The 18,861-nt window shown below is 41.1% G+C and overlaps 1 protein-coding gene across 1 annotated transcript in view; it reads right to left on the reverse strand.

Moving 5' to 3' along the window:
* NEB (nebulin) overlaps window positions 1–18,861 on the reverse strand; it is a 181,532-nt gene that overhangs the window by 42,247 nt on the left and 120,424 nt on the right. The window contains exons 102-120 of the mRNA XM_081052074.1: window positions 18,442–18,555; window positions 17,928–18,125; window positions 17,506–17,610; window positions 16,768–16,872; window positions 15,541–15,648; window positions 14,327–14,434; window positions 12,996–13,103; window positions 12,343–12,447; window positions 12,145–12,249; window positions 11,572–11,670; window positions 11,104–11,214; window positions 7,781–7,885; window positions 7,007–7,111; window positions 6,502–6,606; window positions 4,281–4,385; window positions 4,018–4,122; window positions 3,283–3,387; window positions 2,221–2,325; window positions 44–148 (exon numbers count right to left, since the gene is read on the reverse strand). Of these exons, the coding sequence (XP_080908200.1) occupies window positions 44–148; window positions 2,221–2,325; window positions 3,283–3,387; window positions 4,018–4,122; window positions 4,281–4,385; window positions 6,502–6,606; window positions 7,007–7,111; window positions 7,781–7,885; window positions 11,104–11,214; window positions 11,572–11,670; window positions 12,145–12,249; window positions 12,343–12,447; window positions 12,996–13,103; window positions 14,327–14,434; window positions 15,541–15,648; window positions 16,768–16,872; window positions 17,506–17,610; window positions 17,928–18,125; window positions 18,442–18,555 (2,106 nt within the window). The remainder of the gene's footprint in view (window positions 1–43; window positions 149–2,220; window positions 2,326–3,282; window positions 3,388–4,017; window positions 4,123–4,280; window positions 4,386–6,501; window positions 6,607–7,006; window positions 7,112–7,780; window positions 7,886–11,103; window positions 11,215–11,571; window positions 11,671–12,144; window positions 12,250–12,342; window positions 12,448–12,995; window positions 13,104–14,326; window positions 14,435–15,540; window positions 15,649–16,767; window positions 16,873–17,505; window positions 17,611–17,927; window positions 18,126–18,441; window positions 18,556–18,861) is intronic.

The following is an 18,861-nucleotide window of genomic DNA, read 5'->3' on the forward strand; positions in this document are numbered from 1 at the left end:
CCCCAAGGCTTTGAACATTTCTTCACATCACATCCGAAATTACCTGGCTCCACATGTACGAGTTGTAGAGAGCAGTCAACATATCTGGACGCAGAAGTTCATTACATCCTTGTTTCAGAATCATCTTGGCACTAGATTTATATTTTCTCTGTTCATGCAAAGAGCAGTGAAGCACAGAAGAGACTTAAGAACATGGCTCTATATCCCAATCACCACTGAGTGAAGAGATGTAGGCAGATGCACTTTATGTGCTCACATATACGTGTGGGTGAAGACACCAAATACATTTTAATGCCAACCAGAATGACTGCAATACTTGCAGCTGACCATCCACAGTCCTTGTGAATGGGGACTGGTATAGCTAGTTCTTTATAGAATTGCCTTATAGAAAAGAAGCCATCTTTGGAGTAGAAAAATACAGTAGGAAGTCTTCTTTCCTTCCATGAATTTGTTTCTTTGTTTCTGCTTTGCAACTCAATGGGCAGTTTACAACTGCAGGTTACAAACAGGCCCTCCAGGAGACTAGAGGGTGAAAGGCTCCAGCTTTTCTGTTCGTCTTCACCACAGTACACGTGAGAACACAGAGCGTGGACCGGCACACTCAAATAGCTCATGGGCTCTTTGGGTGGCTAGACAGATACTTTGAAACAGGACATCCCAATATCATAGGCGGAACCTATGACATCCTTGCAGCAGACAGGACAACATCTCATAAGAAACCTGGAGCACAGTCCTGCCTGGGCTGTCCCAGCAGCCCCATCACAGTACCTGACTGATCTGGTCGCCTGCGGTCTTAGCCAGCAGATGTCTAGGCTCATCGACTACCAGGTGGTATTTATCTTTCCGCTGCTCATAATCAGCTCTGTATTTTTTCTGCTCAGACATCAGATCAAATTATAGCAAGAGTACAACTTCAAGGCTACACAGAAATGTCCTAAGATAAATACTCCAGAGAGCAAGAAATATGTCATTTTGGGAGGTGGGCTCCCAAAGCTTCCCGGGTAATAAAAAGAGGCAGCAAAGACAATCAAATGAAGGAAGATCTCCTGGAGAAGGCTGGGGCTTGGGATAGATTTCATTTATGATACCAAATGGGGGCACCTTGTGCCTACACTCGTTCCGTCTCTACATATGATGCCATTAGTTGTGTCAGGTTTTATGACATATTACATTGTATTTAAAAATAAGGCACTGATACCTTACACGTCTACTATCTAAGGCTGTGAGAATAAAAAAAGATTATTCATGAACAAATTCTAATGGTCTTCTAATACTAGGTAATTTATTTGATTATAAAAGAGACCTGAAAATCCTTTGCAAATTTGAAAAATAGAAACAAAATGTATCAAGGCTGCATTCTAGGAAGCTACTAACAGTAATTCTTCAGAGTTGTCCCGCCTGGAAATCTACTGAAAATGAACAAAATCAAATTTAAAAATAACAAAAATAACAAAAAAGTCATATATTGAAATAAATATACCATTGACTGTATTTCCATTTTTAGACACATTTTACCAATTTGCTAACTTTGTTTTTGAATTTACATAAGTCTGTGGGAAATCCAAAGATAGGAAATTAAATATAAAATATCCAAACATAAGTTAATTCGCAGCTTTCTTATGTCAGTCATTTTAAGCTCAGTTTAACTTAAATGATTGCAGACAGTTCCAGGAAAGGCTCGGTAGAACCCATAAAGGAATATTTTGGGTACAAATGGATACTTCTCTGTATCAAGGTAGAGTAGCAATGGTAATACGATTGAATGCTGAATCACAATTATCCCCTTAGGGATGGCTCTTCCGACCACGTGTGCATGTCTGTGCCTTTGTAAGGGATCCTAAATTAACCTTGAACTTCTGTGTCTCCCAACTCTACACAATATCATGTTTAAGGGAGTTCAGCTGATAGTCAACAAAATCCTTCACCTCCTTGCTCTCGTCACCCAAAGTGGTGTGCTGCCCTATGCTAGTGCAAACAGAGGTGATGATGGCTGTGGGGTCCTCACACCTCTCAATATAGTCCCTTCTTTGTTCTTATCTGCGCTTTTGGCAGTCCATCAGATGGTGACAGTATTAGAGTCTTTCCAAATCTTTGTCTTGAATTAACACTTAGAATGACTTTCTTGTCATTTTATGTATTGGTTGATAATCAAATAACTCTATAGAAGTTATTCCTTCTTAAGGAAACTGAACAGGATTAACTGGACCAGGTCACACATACCTCATTCATCAATTGAGTTGCATACTTGAAATGCCTATTGATTGGACAATCAGCTTCATACTTGAAATTCGACTTCATCCTTTCAAATACCTCTTTATACTTATACTAGAGAAAACAGAAAGTGGTTACTTGATAGCAAGCTGTGATTATCTTAAGGATGAGACATGCCACTTACCTTATCATACAATCGTGATAATTCATTTATAGAGCTAACAAGTAATTACTGAATGCTTACTCTGTCTCCCAAGGCAACAAAGGGAACACTCACCTGCATTTCTTTAAAACTCACACCAAAATCTATAATTTCATTGAATGGAAGACAAATAATAGATCTATTTACAAATTAGGCAAAAATCCCAATCAGGTCCTTATTTATTTCTATATATTACAAAGATTATTATTTTACTTTGAAAGTATTTTCATGTGTACTTGAAGGTAGTTTTTAGACTATTAACTTGAAACAGTCTTCCAGTAATTATTCAGATAATCATAATATTTTAGGGCAGGGATGGGCTAACATCTAGACCACCACCTGTATTTAAATGGCCCCATGAACTAAGAATGTTTCCCACACACACACACTATATTGAGGGCTTGTAACAAAGAATATGTGACAGAATGAAGTCTAAAATATTAACTATCTGGCACGGTCCATAAAAGTTTGCTGACTCCTATTCCAGAACTCAGAGGAAGCTAATCCAACTGCTATATAAGGCCAGAAAAACAAAGGTATTTGCCTCAAGTCACACATCAAGTGTGTGGATTAAAATAATCTCACTTTATAGTTGTTACCATGTCAACGCTGTGTAAATCACCCAGAGATATATTCATAGGGAGGGACTTCTGGAAGAGACATGAGGAGTTATACTGAGATAACTGTTGATCAGATTTATGTAAATGATGGCTATAGGCAATAAGAATTCCTAAGTAGAGTGAACAGTGCAGCTTGTAGTCCAATCACAGGGGCTAGGAGCAAGGATAAGGGTGGAAACATGAAAGCTATATCCTCAGTGGTAATGCTCTCTGTGGGCATTGGAATAGGTTGACTGGATGAGGAGATACCTTGCTATAGAGCGTCTTGTTCTGTTCAGCCAGAGTGAAGTCAGGGGTGTCATGGGCATAGCAGCCGATGCCTTTAAGCCAGGTCAAATCCTCTTTGTATTTTACCTGGGAAAAGAACATCATCAGAGAGTTTTAAGAACCTACCTCCAAGTAGCTGTAGATTAGGATGGATACAGATAGAAGCTCTGACCGCTGAGGCATACAGAATAACAAAGTATTAAAGACAATTATTTTAAAAAAGCTTCTGCTAATTCCAATGTCTGCTCATTTTATGGTGTGTTGTATGATACATGGAAACTTTCAGTTCTAATACTAATTAAAGCAATTCAAATGTAACAGGCATAGTTTTCTCGAGAGTATGTCATTAGCGTGGCCGCTGTATTTTCATGTAGAGAGCTGCAATTTCTTTCTCAGTGAACATTGTTATGTATCTTCATTGCTTCATGAAGTTGTCTTTTCAAAAAATAGGTTATTGCTTCGATGAAGTAGATCACGTCTGGTCATGTAATATGATATAAAACATTGAGAAGAAAGATTAGGTTTATAAATTTGAATATATATTTTTCTCTCCCAAATTGAAGCTCACTCATTTAGCAATGAGTTTTATGATTTAAATATCCGTACGTAAGAATTGAAATTGAGGCAAGTGTTTAATCAGTTTTATGCAGTGTTAGATTTCCTAAGTTGTATGTGCAGGTGAAGTTATATGTAAAAACAGAAAATTTCAAGACTCACGTCACTGACAGCATCGGTGACTGCCCGATGGTGGGAGTGCTCTGGGTCATCAGGAATGGACCTCCAGATTCCCAACTGGCTCATGTAGTTCTCCTTGTACTTCACCTGTGGTAGAGACACAAAGACAGCTATGACATCTTACCCAAAGTTAATGTAAAAAAGTGTACTTGTCTCCTGAGAGTATTAGGAAAGGGAGAATATTTTTTTTCAAATGATGGTTGGTTATGGAGCCCCACACAAGTAGAAATACGTAGGGAACGTACTTTACTGATGTCATCTGTGACTCTGCGATGATAAACAATGTCCAGAGCATCCTTCACAGTGTGGTATTTCCCTTTGGTCTTTTCAAAGGTTTCTTTGTAGCGTAGCTGGAAAGAGAAACCGCATGTGGATTATGAAAAACTACTGAGTTAAATCATTGAACTCTTAAACTCTCTGGAGTCTTCTCTTTTAGGTTTTCCCACGAATAAATCTAGGAGAGATTAAGAAGCTCATTTCACATCCTGGAAGAGAAAACGGACATGAGGAGACAACTGATAAAATATGAATAAAATACAGAGTTTAGTTAATAATAATGTTTCAACACTGGTTCATTGGTTGTGACAAATGTATGATATGGTAATGTAAGACGTTAACAATAGGGAAACTGGGTATAAGCCATATGGAAACTCTGTACCATTTTTGTAACCTTCTGTAAATCTAAAACTACTTAAATAAAAAAAATTATTTAAATGTAAAACAATACAGAACAAAAGCTCATTTGGGAGGAAGAAAACATAAAATAAAATAAAAATAAATAAATAAATAAATAACCTTGTTGAGCCCAAGACACACTAATGTACATGGAAGAGAGGAAAATTTAGTTTCTAACTCCTGGTATTAAAATGCCTTCTCCATGCAGCAGCATTTTATTTCATTATCATCTGACATTTTATTTCATTATCATCTTCATCTTTGTGGTACTTCAGGAGACAACAGCTCTGACTTTAACCTGAGAATACATACAAGGTTCACCTCATCTACAAAAGATGAGGACTTTTCTGAGTAGTCTGTTTTAGACCTCCAACAGATCTTTTCTTTTTGGGTAGCTGATCAAACACATAATGAAAGATGTCTTTTCTTTAACTTCAACTTTGTGTTTTCAGATGGATAATCTCATAAGCTCACCTAGCTCTCCTTGTGGATAGATAAGCTGAGCTGACTGCCAGACGCCACCCTTGTTACATTGAACTAGTTTAAAGATTAGACATATCAGTATCGGTCCTGGCAAAGCCCTCGGGAGGGGGCTGTCCGATGGCACAAGGAGCTGCAGGGGCCTATTTCACTGCGTGGCCGCCCCTAAGAAGTGGTGATGTGGTTAGCTTGGTTCAAATTAATAGTTAATGGTAACCTTGAGGTGCTAAAGATGGGGGTGTCACAAGAATTCTAAAACTATCCCAGGGGATAGATTTTGAGGGCAGCACACCATTGTCTCAGCTTATATGGGAAGCAAACTGGTATTGCCAATTTCCAACTAACAGTCTCCTCTCAGCTCCAAATGCAAATTTGATAAAATTACGGAACTGAGATATCGTTCCAATTGGTTGCATGCTTTCACATTTCTGTTTCGGGATCATTGTCATTTCTCTAACATGACTTGAAATCCTAGAGCAATGTTGCTAATTTGAGGGGTGATAAGGTGGCTTGAGCTTTTGGCTGAGTTGAAGACCTAACATGTGCAATCCTCAAGGGATTCTGGTTCTGGTAATGAATGCAATGCTTTCACATTTGGGTTCTGAGACACAAAACTGGTAGGGACTGGCCATCTACCCGGAGTTGATTGATTTCCTATCTTTATTAACAGATAATCCCACTGCCATTAAAAAGCAGTCTTGTTCTTGATCATGTGGTATAGTAAATGAAAGTCTGTCCCTCCTAATTCTAACAAATGTGCCATTTGCATGATTTAGGCAGTAAAGCAAAAAAAAAAGGAATAAATGTGTTCTGAGTGTCAACTAACAGCCCAGCACTGTCCTAGGAACCTTTATACATGATCTTGTTTATTCTAATTTAATTACCACAATTCTTATTGTTGTTCCACACACAAGAACACAGAATCTCAGAAAAATTAGGAAAACTATATAGAGTCATACACGAGGCAAGTCATGAGCATGAGGATTTGAAACCACGTTTGGCTGGCTCCAAGAACATGATTTTATGGATAAGTAACCATTCGTTGTCAAGTATCTCTAGGAAATGCTACCAAAGAATTAAAAGAAGGGGTCATATGTTTCCCAGAAGAGCAATGAGAAGAACAATAGGCCTTTGGAATCTCTCAGCATTATTCTTAGCTACTTTGCCTAACTGGTATTGTTTGTGCTTTTTTTTAAACTTTTTTTTTTTTCTTTTCCCTGATCCATGTTGTGGGCTAGGGCTATACAACCTTCTGTTTCTTAGGTAACTCAACCTCAACCACAGCGGAAGAAAGAAGGAAGAGATGCATACATCACTGGCATTCCAGTAAGCCTTCTTGGCTCTGATGAGGATTGGCGTGTCTGGAATCGGGGTGTACTTGTCCTTCATCTTTTCATATTGCACCTTGTACTTGTTCTAAGAGATAAAGATAAAAGAGAGAAGCACATTTAAGTTCAAATGTTTTTATCCCTGCCGATTCACAGCCATGTCACAGATCCTGTCCAGGGACAGAGTCTCTTGCTCGTTAGGAGAACAGCCATGCCGTCTGTTCTTGGCTGCTGCTGAGCATTGATCTATAGAAACGAGCTTTCTGATGGGGGCAGCAGGTGATTGTTTTCAAAAAGGATTTTTCCATTTATTTATTTGTGTGTTTCTTTTTTTTTTTTTAAGGAGGGCATGGCTCACAGTGGCCCATGGGGGGATCGAACCAACAACCTTGGTGTTATCAGCACCACGCTCTAACCAACTGAACTAACTGGCCACTCCAGAATTTTTCCTTTTAACCTAGTGTCTCCATGCTAAATTCTCAGCTTACCTCGCTGACCAAGTCCTTCACATCCTTTGCATGCTTCAAGGCTGTGGTCTGGTTCCCAGCGTGATGGTGGGGTCGCTCTTTGGTGGCAAGTTCAACATACAGATACTAAATAATGAGAATAGGGGTCAGATGTTATGGAGATAAAACATGCCTTATCTGGTATTCAGTCTTCTTGATTCATTTATAACCCTTAAATGGAGAGCAGTGTCTACTTGTTGTTGTCCTGATTTTTTTGCTTGTTTGTTATATGTGTTTCTGTTCATTTGTTTCTTTCTGTGTCTCACATTTGGAAACACATATTTGCACTCCAGTTGTCTAATATTCTTAATGCTGAATATAGTTCAATCTAAATCCACGTAATAAAGAATGCCAATAAGAAGAACAAGGGGATTCTGATAGAGCCCTCAACATATTCCACCCCCCCCCCATTTTTGTCCAAATGCATGAAGTGTGGTTTCATTTGTCTGTGGACAATAGATATGTCCTTTGAAACGAATCAAGCAATTTATTTTCACTACCTAGAGTCCACGGACTATCATCCAATGACAAAAGTTATACAGAACTTAGAAAGTAGACATACCATTACCTGCTCATGTAAAACACAGTGATGGTTATGATGGCCCAAACAAAAACTGCTTCTTGAAATTCATGGGCCTGAGGCTGCATCAAGGACACCCACCTGTGACAGGCTGCTACTGACCAGGAGTGGTCCACATGACCATCCCCTGTGACACCAGTGTGGCAGGCTTCTGAATTCTCAATGTCTAATCTTACCTGACTCTGAAGCTTTTGCCCTTGCTTGGCTCTTAAAAGATCAGGAGTATCAGGAATTGGAGTGAAGATGGACTTCTGCTTCTTGCCTGCCGCTCTGTATACCAGCTGCACATAAAACAATCATCACCATCATTTATTTCTGCTTCGTTGACATGTTCTCTGCAGATGCCGTTATTGATCACTTCATAGAAGAAGCAGGGGCTGGCCCTCCCACTGCAACAATCTCAGTTTCTGCCCAATAAGCCACTAATTTGTTTAACCTCCCTGACCCTCCTTTTCTTTTTTCTTTCCTATCAAAATAAGAGACATTCTGTAGCTTTTCCAAGATTCAAGCCTCCTGCTGTGTTCCTTCTCACTTGTCCCTCCCAGAACCCTGTTCCAGCAATCATCCGTTTCCCCTCCATATCTTCAACCCTCCTATTTTTCCAGTCCTCTCCCATCATCTGAACACAGACTCAGATCTCTCCCTTCATTAGGTTCCAACCTCTACAGATGGCCTTGTTCCTTCCTTTCTTTCACAACCAAACAAACTATGTGTTTCCTCTTTTTATCTCTTTTGATTAATTTCTCAGGGCGATAGTTTGGCTTCCACCCAACCACTCCAATGAAGTCACTGTCAGTAAGACCACCAAAACCATTACAATTGCCAAATCCAAGATTGCGTCTCTGTAACAAATGAAATTGCTGAGCAGTTTCACTCCTGAAAACTCCCTTCTCTGCCTTCCGTCCCACCATTCTCCTCTAGGTGCTTAGGGCACAGCTGCCTTCTCAGCTTCCTTCTATGGTTCTGCCTTCCCCCAATAGCTGCTACTAGCTGGAGTCCAGGCTTGACCCCTTTCACCCTATCATTTTCCTTGAATGACCATGTTGGTACCTAGGGCCTCAACCATCAATTTGAGCTTGATGACTTCCAAATCTCTATATCCAGTGTCTTCCCTGAGCTCAGACCCAAATTTTCAACAATGTTCTAAACTTGAGTGACTTACCATGTTCAATGTAGGATCTTTTATATTACTCCCATCTCCTGCCCCAATCTGCTTCTCCTATTTTCTCTGTTTTGCTAAAAGTCCTTGATCTCCCAGAAACTTGGGGAGTCATCCCAGTCTCCTTCTGTCTTATTCCCACATCATAATGGTTGTGAATCATGATAATCCTTAAATCTGATCTTTCTCCTTCCCCACAGCCACTGCCCTGGTTCACCCTCCTATATCATTTCTTCTCTACACATCTGTAAGTGCCTCCTAAATCACTCTCCCAAATCGTCTATTGGACCACTACACATGGCTCATCATCTTCACAAGTCTGAGAAAGGAGATCTTAATGCTCAGATCTATCCTGCTTAGAAGTAATTCTTCAATGATTTTTCATCAAGCCCCAGATCATTAATACAGCACCCACGAGTTTTCATAACCTAGCTGCTGTCCTGTGTTTCTAGTCTCATTTCCCAACAGCTTTCCACACTCCCCAGGTACTATTTAAAATTATTTCCAATTTCTAGAACTCATTACAGCCATTGTCACATATTGTCCTTTCTGCCTAGAGTGTTCTTCCCCCCTGTTATCCTCTTGGAAAGCTCTGAGAGTCCATACTATCTTGATTAGTCCTGTAGGATACCATTTTTTGCACTGATGTCTGTTTATTCTTACAGGCTACAGGCCCATGGAATGCCCTATCATCCTTTTATCACCTTGTGCTGAGATAAAAGATCTGAAAAGTAGTAGTCTTCTAATAAATGTTGAGGGAATTTAATCTAATGAGGCAAGCTCAAAAGTACAAATGGATAACAAATAAATTCTAACTATGGACATAAATGCCAGCTGGACAGATAAAATGTAGGAAATAAATAATATGCATATACACATGTATGTACATGTTCATTTCAAAAAATCTAAATCATATCCAAGTGTAAGCTGAAACAAGATGAGCTTATCTGTTTGGGTCTATTTTTGATGTTACTACTGAAAGAAAGGAGATAAACTAAATAAAAATTTACTGTTTCTTCCAGGCTAAATTTCAAATAAAGAAAATTGACAAACTCATAGAATATTATGGGTAAAAGGAGCCCAAATTATTATCTGGTCCAATTGAAATTGGGGTGTTGCTGTTGTGAGTTATACAAGGTCACACAGCAAACTGGAAGTAAATCTGGGACTAAGACCCGACTCTCCTGTGCCATTTGTATAATTCTCTTTGTGCTGTATTTCCCCTGCACTTAGGTAGGCATTGCTTATGTCTTGGGACAGCATCCCTATTTCCTGGTACTGCCAATGTATACGTGTCAAGACCATGTGCGAAGACAATTCAAAAGTCAATAACTTACACTTCCTTCAAACTTTTTTCTAAGCCAGTGTTTCCCAAACATTCCCGATCCTAAAAACTCCCCAAATCCTTATTAAAAACAGATTTATAGTCTCGCCCCCAGACTGCCTGGATCCCGGGTAGTAGCTTGGATCAATATTTTATCAAGCCAAGATTACTCTATGGTGAGGCAAGTGTGGCAGAAATTGCACTACTGAAAAATAACTATTCTTCTTCTTAATGTTGATGCACAATATGTATAAAATTTCCAAAGGAAATTATGAAGAGGAGAAATGAAAGTTTTAGACAATTCTGAACCCAGGTATCCAAGAGAAGTAAAGGTATTTCAGAGATAACCTGTAATAAGAGCAACCACTGACATCTGTGGAATGCCTTTACCTTTACAAAGCAGGTTTAGTCATTGGCCAACATGGACCTCTATGACGGTCAGGGCACTATGGGATACACATCTAAGTAAGATGGGGTCCAACCCTCAAGGAACCAACAGTTTAGGTGAGAACATCAGATTTATACAAAACTAACTCCAATAAATCAGGAGCTTAGTGCCAGGTGGCGCAGATGAAAAGGATGGGTAGTCCAACAAATCAGAGGTTTTTACATTTAAGTACTTTGGAATTGATTGAGTGGGAAACAGAGCAGGAAGCCATTGAAGATGTTTCAAATGGCACTGCCATGATTAGGGTTCCTGATAGCAGGAACTAAAGAGAGAGAGACTTTTGAAATAAATACAGTCTGGAGGCTACACCAATAGGGTAAAACAGAAGGATTTCCTAACCTATATAATCATGTAAACTGGCAGCCATCATAGTCATAGGTAAGATAAGTATCGATATTTTCATCTCATTAAGAGGGAATAAAAATAAGTAAACTGAGGCAAACTGAGGTCATTTGACTTGTGTATACATGGTGGCCACTCTGTACATAAAGTCGGAGGGGACGTCGTTTGCCTAGTGTAGTCGCCTGAGAGACGATCACGAGAGGAACGAGTCCCTCAGCATCTTTACCTCACTCAGATGCGTCTTCAGTTCCTGCACTTTTCTGTATTCTGGCGTGTCCAGCACCACTTTGTATTTGTCTCGCATCTTCCTTGCGTTATCAGTGTACAGGTAATTAGACTGAAAAAAAAAAAAACAAAACCCAACACAAAAAGTGGATTCATCATTGAAGGAATATTTAAGGAACAATGTGCGCATGTCATGGTCACACATTGTCTTTCAAATGGCTGGCATATGCAAGTCAAGGTGACCCTCCCTTCATCCTGGATGTCTTCTCAGGCAGCAACAGAAACAACTGTCATTTTCCTAAGCTCATCACCTTTGATAGGAAGCACAGATCATCTGAAGAGGGTTATGACTTGCTCAAGTGGGTTACGGGCAAATGTGCCCTTAAAATTAGCTGCAGGTAAAGACTCTTTCTGCTCAGCTTCTTGAAGCTGGCAAGGGAAGCCACAGGTTGTGAAGACGGGCACTCACCCAGAGCTTTCGCAGGAACCGGGAGCGGACCATGTCGGGAGTGTCATACAAGAAGCAGCCCAGTCCCTTCAGAATCTGCAAGTCCTCTTTGTATTTAATCTGTATGGCAAAAATAGAAATACAGCTGATCATGAGAACAGACAAATCAAGAATATGTAAGACAGAGTAGTGACACATTTTTATTGATGTCACTTTCATTTTGGTTCAATATATCCACCCTGTACTCTTAGTTTGCTTGCAGTCAAATAAATCATAGGTTTTTTAATTAAATCTCTAACACTGTGCTGAGAATAGAACCCAGCTATTATTTTATTATGTTGATGGAAGAAAAACCTAGATTGAATGGAGTGGTCTTTTATGAGAAGAAAGGAGAGGGAAAAAAATGGCAGCAGGAAGTTGCCTAAGGGAGTGGGAGTAGGGATGAGCTTCCAGGCTCTTTCACCTCCAAGCTGTACAATCAGTTTAGAAATACTCAGTGGAAAAGGCTATTAAAAAACCACTGGTTGGCTTAAATACTGAATGCAAGTGGCCTCTTGGAAAGAGTGTCCCAGAAAGACCCTATGAGAGGCTTACGTCACTGGTAATGTCTCCCACGTAACGGCAATGGATCACTTGGGGTGTGTACGGCAGCGAGATCATGTGGCCCTGCATCTTGAAGAAGTCTGATTTGTAGATCAACTATAGAAAAAAATGCCAAGAAACACACACATTAGAGAGTGATTGGTGGACCTGGGTTCCATCGCCTGTTCCTTCTTCTAAGAAAATACCCACCTCACTGACAGCCTCTTGTGTCTTCTTGACTTGTCGGATTTCAGGCGTGTCAGGGGTCGTGTGAATCTTGTCTTTCAGTTTATGGTACAGTTGCCGATACAGCCTCTACATTGGAAAAAAAGCCATTCCAGATGTTTAATACAGGATGATAAGAGCATCTGTTGACTAACGAAAAATCAAATATTTTACATAAAGAGCCATGAGAGGAGAGATTGAGGATATAGAAAATGATTGAGATTAGGAAAAAAGAGTAAATCATATTTTATTTAGGTGAAGAATTTTGAGCAAAGTCTTTAACTTTCTTTCAATGGTTAGATAGCAGGATCAGATATACAAACCAATAATAGTTCAGGTAGAAAACCAGGGTCATGAGTTCAGACTAAAATAGAATCTTATTAAAGATTGGTGAATATAAATGTCAAAAGAAGGAATTAATTTGTTCTATCATCTATGGATTGGGGTCTCTACAATGGCATTTCCGAATATAGAAAAACATGACCAAGGGATACCAGTATCAAAATGGTGACAAAAAAGATCTTACTCCTTGATGTATAAATTTATAGCTGAAATACAACTAGTTCTTCATGTAGTTGAAGCAAAGCCATGGTTGTTGAAACGCAGTATTTCCCCCACAGACTTAGCGATCACAGTACCTCACTGGTAACATTGTTGATCCTCCGGACATTAACGAACGGCACATCATTGGGGCCCAGAGTATACCCATTTGCCTTGATGTGTTCATACACTTCTTTGTACTTGAACTGCAAAGCAAAGTCAGAAAGAGATCACTGATGGCTAAACAAAAAGAAGCATTACATTTCTCAAGTAGAAAAGAGCTGTCACTTTCAGCTCTGAAAATTACTCTCCAAGCCTTAAGGATAAGGACAAGTCACTGACAAAATTTCGATAATAATCCAAGTCTTTAGTTATTTTGTTGGCTAATAAATTCAAGTCCAGAAATGAATAAAATTTAAGGTTGCCAAGATGAAATATGTAGGCAGGTATGCAAAGTGCAAGAAAATATTTTTAGCTCCTATATTTTAGCTCCAATATGGCTAGTAAAGCAGGAAATGCAAAGAAGAAACAAGAGAATAAAGACTGATGAATGGCTGTATGGACTGATTAACGGATGACACATTAGATCATTAAATCTGTGACTCTCTGCTTTGGAAGCTATATTATTGGGCCACTGGATATTGGACTCTGCTTGGCCAGAAGGTTTGAGTCCCAGGACACTGAAGGGTGACATGGAAGGGAGAGCTTATTATTCAGCTGATGGTTGGTTTATGGGTATGGTCTGCAGGCCAAAGTCGCTGGGGTAGCCAAAATATTCCTAGGCCTTGCCGTTGGGGTAAATGCATCAAGTCCCAACCTGATACTCTTAAAAAGTGGGGGAGGGTTGGTGTCAGAGCTAATGCCTTGCAAGCTACAGGTAGTGAGAGCCTATCTGCTGCTTTGAGCTTTCTGTGAAATGGGTACAGAGGGTAAGTAGTGAGACAGGTATCAGAGCCTGTGGCTAGGAAAGAAGTCCTTTCTTTTCAAAGAAACACCCAATGATGTTATATCTTTTGCAATGAGACATTGAGGAAGGAAGACAATATTATCGCTAACATCAGCAGTGAGCGTATAAATTTGCATTTCCAGTGTATGGCTTGGGATCGTGCAGGATTCTTCTGTGCTAATGTCAGCAGCAACAGAGGCGTGGTGGCAGCCATGAACGCTGAGCCAAGGTAACTGAGATTCACGCAGTGGCAATTCCATGAACGTCCTACGCTGACCGACTGGGCTGTCCAGGCACTTTGCCAAACTAAAGGAGCAAGCCAATTCCCCAGCACCCCCAGGAAATGTGCTGTCTCCCCTCCTCGGCTCCCATCATCATACCATGTTGAACCTTCAGGATGGGACTGGAGGGATGAGAACAGACTATCAATGAATATCCGTGCCCCCGCCCACTTCAGACCCCATCTTAAAGGACAGCACTCACATAGCTGCTCATGTATTGGGTGTCCTTGGAGTGTTTGAAGTGAGGGGTGTCGACTGGAAGCCTATATCCAGTGGGCAGGGAGCGCCGGCCAGCTCCTCGGTACAGATTCTGCCAGAAGGAGGAAGAGCGGGTTAAATAATAACTGATCCAAGTTAAACAAGTCATATCCAGCTCACATTAGGTCTTCGATTAGGTACCTAATGTACTTAGGCCCACTGAATTGATTTCCAAAGAAATTAAATACGTTCTAACAGTCAGGCAATGAATCAGATTACTCTTCACCAATTGTTTTCGAAAAAGAGCGCAATGAGTGAAGGGGCTTATAGAAAACAATTCTTCCATGCTTCTGAACACATACCCACTTGACTGCATGGCATCTAGCAAGAATTTGGGAAAAGTGGAGTAAACAGGTAGTCAAGTGCCACCTCTGTTGTTCACGCCACCCTTAGGTGATATTCAAGCCATCACCAGTTCCAGAGACAGTCATAATTATAAGGCACATCTTTTGGAGTCCCATCCCCTGCCTAAACACAGTCTTGCCGTCAGGCTATGAAGTGGGCAGGGTGTTCACATTCCTGGAAGAAGGTGGAAAGGAATTTCTGTCTGTGATCTTAAAGAGTGTGTCTCTCAGGGAGCTCCAGGAGTAAGAATAGTATTTAAAATATCAAAAAGCATATTACTTCTAAAACTCAATATAGGAGGGTAGCATTAAAAGGTTGAGTCCCATGTAGCGCCAATCAGTTATCACAGCCTAGAGATATCAAGCATGCAAGTGGAATCCAGGTTCTCGCTTGTCTGAATTCCAACAGCCGTGTCTAGCTTTATCTCTTATTGTTAGCAGTCTATTGCGATTATGTCCTTGTCTTTGTCATCTTGATTTTAAGCTTTTTGAGAGCAGAGATAGTAGGTGGCCCCTTTTCTTTGTAACTTGTAAACATTGCTCCGATAATGCCCATTTGTTCTTTGATTGTTTGAAAAGATGATCCTGCCAGCCAAGAGGGAAGGCAGGCTGTGAACCGGGATTTTTTTTTTTTTTTTAAACTCATGTGAATGGAACAGCATTGACAATACGGAACAGCATTTTGAATCTACAAGGTCAGGGCTGAGAAGATGCCCGAGCTGAGGTGGGCAACTTCTACAGAGGCCAGTGGCCTATCCTTGAAAGTTGTGTCTGGGGTTTTGGCCAGGCACTTTGTCAAGTTCACACAGCTCACCTCACTCTGGAGCTTGTTTGCATGAAGGGCCCGGTCCAGATCCACGGTCTTCGTCGTTGGAGCCACTTTGCCTCTGACGCTGTGTATGTAATCGTGGTGGTACACAACCTGAATGCCGAGAGGAGCAGAGGGAGCAGTGTTGGGAAGAAGCAAAGTAAGTGGAAACCCAAGTCTCTTTTTAAAAATGAGCCTGCTTCGCTTTGCCTAGAGAACTCAACCAGATATACTATGTGCCTTGTACCCTAGGATCCAAGCCAGGGTGTGGGCTCCACACTGAGAAATAAGTGGGAGAGTCAGCTCAGGCCCAAGGAAAGGAAGAGTGGGCATTTTACCACCACAAGTTCTGAAATAACAGGTCTCCATGTTCTAACTCACTGGTAGGATAACACCGGGGGTGCCAAAAAAAATGTACACATTTTAGGAGATGTTATCTTGGTATTACTTTTTGAAGTTGAACTGAATTATGGTAGCGATGTGCTGTATGACATTCGCTGCAAAGATGACGTTTATCAGATGAATGCTCATGTGGTATTACAATTTCATGGTATTATAATTTCAATACAATTGTTTTCCTTTCTTAAAATGTGTATACATAAAAAAATGTGTATACATGTTTTTGGCACCCTCTGTATTTATTAAGCTGTGGGGTTAATTAAAAACAAAACAAAAGGGCAGCTCTCTGTCTGTCCCGCCTGCTCTCTGTCAGGCGTTTTAGTGGGTGCTTTTCATCCATTGTCCCACCATACAGATAAGGATTATGACACTGGGGAGGGGGGTATTACGTGCCTTTCTCAAGCCTCACCGATTATGAGGGGAAGAGGCTGGACTCCATCCCTGTCTCTAACTTCAGAGCCTGCTTCCTTCTCATGTTACTTTCATTAGCTCTCATTTATTAGAAGGCCTAGATGGTGACACATAAACTGTTGCTCTTGATACAATGATACAGAAAGCAACTTTGGAAGCTCTAAAGCACCAAGTATTTTGTAGACGTGGAGCACTTACAACTCCACCCTAGGTAGCACCTTGAACATATCAGGTTTAAGGAAACAAGAGCAGAATCTTAATTACTTTCTAAGGCACCAAGACTGGTTTCCCACTTAGTACCCTGGCTTCCCAATGAGAAAAAGCCAGACACTGCCCAGTCTTGTTGCGTTTTTGTCACTTCTGCCTGAATGGCGGCCCCTGTCTTTCTCACTGTCCACAGTAACTTCCCCAATGGGCACTTACATCGCTTAGTTGTTTCCCACTTTGGACAGCCTGAACGTAGACTGGAGTATCTGTGACCAACTTGTAGTTATTCCTTGTTTGCCGCACGTGAGCTTTATACTTGATCTGCCGAGAGGAAGAAAATAAGCCTGTGTTAGACCATTCGTGGTCTTAGAAACTGCTGGTGTTCACAGAGGGCTTGGTTGTTTTTAATGCGTGGCACATTCATGAGCACTTATTCAACAGACCAGGACGCATTTGAATTTTATGACAATCAGTGTAATCAATGCTTACAGTCATATGGAGCTTCTAGAGTCTTCTAGGGGGTTTGACAATTGCTCTTCCAGGAACATTTAAGCTTGCTTATTTCAAGCTTCATTACAGTATTAATTTGCCTAGCACATCCCCTCTTGACGAATAGATCCTATCTGTAGCATCACAAACTGCTAACCAAGGAGATTTTCTGATAATGAGAATTACGTGCTCATTAATATATCTAAACTAGTCCAAAAGGTGGAGAGAGCAGCCCCGAGTCCCATCTCCCCCAGAGAACAATGGGACAGCTCAACTGCATCGCTGAGCAAGGGCTGCTCTCTATTCCTTAGTATCTTTCTCCGGCTCAGCCATCCTAATGACCGTTTCAGACACTTCTGGTCCGTGACAATGTCCATACTCAACATACTCTCTCCTTGACTCCAGACGACGTAGAGAAGGAAACATACTTTCAATAGCCAAAACCAAAAAACAAGGTACACTTACATCATTGCGGAGATCATAAGCATGTTTGGCATGGAGAATTTCAGGAGTGTCCCAGACATAGCAACCAATGCCTTTCAACCAGGTGAGGTCATCCTTGTACACAATCTAGAGAATTGAAACAAGTGAAGGGGGTCAGCAAGATAAAAATTGACTGTAACTTTCACACCAAAGACACGGACACCCTCTGGACCAAGAAGGACTTTGTGGCGGGGGGGAAGCAAAACGCATTATGCAATGAGGCCATGATGCCGCACAGGCCTCTGCTCCCAGGGTCAGCTCTGCACTCTAGTCAGACCCACGAGTGTACAGGAAAGCGGCACTTGAAGAAGGCTGAGGGGAGGAAGCAATAGGTGAGCCTGCTTCTCTTCAGGGCAGGCATGTGGGGCCAGGGAGGGGGGGACCGTCACAAGCAATGGGCTTACGTCGCTGATCTGATCTGTGACTTTCCTGACATGACTGTTGACTTGCAAGTCCGGATGGCAAATCCACTCATGGAGGTGTATGCGGTAGTCGATCTCACTGACTTTCTTCTGCGAATCCTTGGCAGTAACCATCTCTACCATGTCAGGCACCAGGTGGATTTTCATCTTGTTCTGCTCATAAACTGACTTGTACAGGCGCTGTGACATTAAAATAACGTGCCAGTTACACAGGAAATCATGCGCAGCATCATGGCATGACTTTCTCATGCACCAGAGAAGCCAGGATAACCAACTTCCAGCAATCGGTCTAGGGCAGGGTGAGGACTGGAATTTTCTGACACTTTCTACAGATTCACGGGGACAGGAGAAGCGGCATGGGCTGAAGTAATGCTTAGCTTCTTCACATATGCACCATCAGTGCCATACACGCTGTTTAATAGCAAATATCCTGGCTTATGATAGATGGCTACATAATGTGGCTTCACTCTGAAGTACGTCCTGTGAAATTACTTACGTCGATGTTAAACTTGCCAACTCGGAGACACCGTGCTGTGTTTGGATCGTCCTCAACACTTTTCGGTAACGTGTAAAGAGCTTTGAACTTTTCGTATTCTTCCCGGTATTTGATCTATAGAGAGAAAGTACAAAGGAAGAAACGTCGTTTTGGAGAGTAACAGACCTCCATTACAAGAGCATGCGACTCTGAGAGGCAGCCCACTTGGGGTCACCACTCCTCTGAGATTCTTTCCTCATCTGCGCACAGAGGTGGGGGCTACAGCAGTCAGACCTGCCACCGGTTATCCTGAGGCTCAAATCAGACTACCTCAGAAAGTACTTTTTTCAACTGGAGTGATGACATTTTCATCACTGTTTTTAATACTTCTATTCCAATACTAGTACTTGTGCTGCCACTACAACTCATTTCAAAGATTAT

Source organism: Rhinolophus hipposideros (assembly GCF_964194185.1).
Source record: "Rhinolophus hipposideros genome assembly, chromosome: 6".
Lineage (NCBI taxonomy): Eukaryota > Metazoa > Chordata > Mammalia > Chiroptera > Rhinolophidae > Rhinolophus > Rhinolophus hipposideros.